The sequence below is a fragment of the Opisthorchis viverrini genome, assembly GCF_000715545.1.
Source record: "Opisthorchis viverrini unplaced genomic scaffold opera_v5_445, whole genome shotgun sequence".
NCBI classification, from domain to species: Eukaryota; Metazoa; Platyhelminthes; class Trematoda; order Opisthorchiida; family Opisthorchiidae; genus Opisthorchis; species Opisthorchis viverrini.
The window spans coordinates 120,457-123,526 of NW_008752107.1; the positions used below are offsets into that span (position 1 = coordinate 120,457).

General features: G+C 46.5%; 1 protein-coding gene across 1 annotated transcript in view; it reads right to left on the bottom strand.

Moving 5' to 3' along the window:
• The window catches only part of T265_11114 (hypothetical protein), a gene marked incomplete at both ends in the record, with an annotated part of 62,317 nt that overhangs the window by 20,523 nt on the left and 38,724 nt on the right, over positions 1–3,070 (bottom strand). Inside the window, 2 exons of the mRNA XM_009177680.1 lie at positions 628–714; positions 1,738–1,939. Of these exons, the coding sequence (XP_009175944.1) occupies positions 628–714; positions 1,738–1,939 (289 nt within the window). The remainder of the gene's footprint in view (positions 1–627; positions 715–1,737; positions 1,940–3,070) is intronic.

The following is a 3,070-nucleotide window of genomic DNA, read 5'->3' on the forward strand; positions in this document are numbered from 1 at the left end:
AAAACCTCGCAGGATAGCTCAACGAGTCGCGGAGGTACACAGACCGCCACACCACGGTAAGGCTCGGTCTGTTGGTTTATACACACAAAAAAGACGTTACCCACATTAGATGTTGTGAACCTCCCTATGGCCGAGACCAAAAGTCCTCTTTCTCGAGATGACCTTTGTACGGCGGAAAGAATTACTGAATGACAGGTCCGCGTGCGCCGGTGATTGGGAAGCTCCCAGAATATGCAAGGTAGGTAAATAGCAGTTAGGTAGCGCCGGGGATACGGCAAATTTCAGCTTCAGGCAAACGCTGTACCTGAGTCCATGAGGAAAAGGAATTGCGTAAGCCAATGGCAGATGATGGCATCAATGTTCCTCTTCTCCAAGGATATAACTTCTTGCGTGAGTTTGTCGATCCAAACAGACAGACTGTCGGGTTCTAGTGAGAAACTCCTTGTAATAGGCTACTTTCCAGTGTGTGACCTTGCTATTCTCGACAAATGACAGCGGCAGAACTGGAGTTTTCCAGGTTCAACACATAAAGAGGCAGAGCGTATAACATGACGAAAGAATTGCAATGACTAAATAAACCACGCATGTCAAGAGCAGGAAATGATAGAAAACTGGACCCAATCTTACCAGTGACAACGAATTCCCAAGCGAATCGAATCAGATCATGGCCATCCGGTTGAATGCTTCCAGTTGTGATTGGACAGGGTTGTAAATCTGGAAGATGACAAACGAGAAGTGTGCTGAAACATTTGAGTACAATGTGCCGGTGGTCCACGGAATGTATCGCAGTGATTTTAAAGCCACGTGGCACGCCCTGGTTTGTAATTATCCTATAGGACGAGACACGGCACGCACATCCACATAGAGCACTGTTGGGGATGTCAGTATCCCCAAAAACGGCTTATTTTTCGAGTCATTGCCAAATCATTTTTTAAAAATTTTGAACCTTAAATTTCGCGCCTTTCCGCCATGTTGCACCTCAATCCAAAAAGACCACACCCTTTTCCTATTGGCCAGTTATACTTTATGTGCACTAACTGATTTATCGCTCCCAAAGGTCACCCGCAGTATACACATACGACGTTGCTCTCGCTGTAATTCGCCTTTGGTTGAGGCAGTAAAAGCCCTCTTCTGAAGGTCTGGTCTTCTCTCTCTGCGCTAGGAGTGGTTGGGCTCGCGTCATAGCTGGGGATTCGTGCGCCCGTTCTCAGGTCGCGTATAGCCGTTGATCGTACCCGATTCCGATACATATCAAGCACCGAAGCACAAGTTGAGCGTGTGAGGGTTGGAAGCAGCTATCTGACAATCTGTTCCATCCGAACACTTAAGAGAAGGTCTGCTATGCGAGTGCCAGAGTAATAGATGTGCAGCGCTCAATTCCGGTCTTATCAGCATTCCAAGGCGAGTCACCATCATATGACTCTGTCGATCATTTCAACCATGCTTACTGTGAAGTTCTTTGTCGTGTCACTTGATTGGACTGGTCGAAAGGCTGTGTGGTAACAAAACCGTATGATTCGAAGCGAAGTGTAGTCATTGGCGCTCTCCAATGTGAAGAGTAGGGACCGAGAAAGCAAAGGTGGAATCTCGGGCCACTGAACGGATCCGAAACGTTTAGTATTAGGCATTCGATTTCCACGACGCGGATAGAACAAGCCAATGCAACGTATCAACAAAAAAAAAACTTCTAACCCGAGGCAAAAGCGTACAAGTTGTAAGCGGCAGTGAGGCACTGACCTGAAGACTGTTGAACATACATAGCAGAGGTTGGCATGAACCCCAGATCCAAATCGAAACTGTGCACCGGTTGGCTGAATCGATTCGGTTCGAAAATGTGGACTTGGCCGACATAGCCTCGTGTGCCGCCTACACATGTACCAGGAGACCCAGATGCGGCAACGACGTCAACGGGACCACGACCAATTAACCAAATTCGTGACTGAATGAGGACACCAAAAAAAAACGACTGGAGTGAAACAGTTCCCATGGGGAAAAATAAATCATCGTTAGAATTTGATAAACAATCAGGCTGAGTAAAACGCTATCGCGTGGTTGAGAAGGTCGGTTAGAGCTGCAAACTCTACAAAGAGGCAAAGAAGGGAGTAAGCATCAAAGTTCAAAAGGTCTATTTTTTAGAAAAACCCGATCAAGGATGACAAATACAAGTGTGCAGAACCTACGAAGTGAGCAACCACAAAAGGAGTTGAGTTGTCAACAGCGTCGGAGGGCAATGTGGTTAGGCTGGGAAACAAGCGGATCGGACCTGTGAGAATAAAGCGAAAATTGTTTCGAGCAGGAAAGTAGCTCACCTAGCTGACAACTGCGTCACGCCTAGAATAGTAAGAGTGACACAAACGCAGCTTTGAAAGTTAGCACTCTAGTTCGTAGGTCCTACAGATACACCAACCAGCCAACCGAGTCAATTCGTACAGGGTCATCAATACTCACACGTGAAATCTCCGGAGACTGTCATGAGAAGGAATTTTCACCCGGGGTATAAACCTGTTCCACGATGGGAAACACCCTGATTGTTCGCTATCCCTCAGATTATGCCGGAAAATCACGTATTGTGAAGGATCACACTCAGAGCAACGCTAGTCGACATCAGGAGCTATTGGTCATCTGACTTTGGATTACCACCCTTTGTCAATTAGCGTAAACGGATTTCAGAATTCACGGGAACGCGTCAGAGTCACGTGTGTTATGGAAATTTGGTTATATGAAAAGGTTGCGTGCAAACTCCCAGTGGATTTGTTAGTTAAAGACGATTTGAAAGACAATACAAACGCGCACCCTCGTACTCGAGGTCCGGACCGACGAAGTGAACATCATCATCATCGTCATCATCAACACCATCATCACCATGGGCAGCATGACATCAGTGTTCAACACCGATGCTTCACTGCCGTACAACCATAATTTATTTGAAAGCTTTATTGTGAAGAAAAGAGTAAAGGTGGATGGGGTAGGGACTTAGTGCTAGCTTAACACAATCATTCCGAGGTGCCTACACCTCCAGACATTCACTCAGGCAATCTGGATAGAAACTGACAACAAGAACGCCACTGAC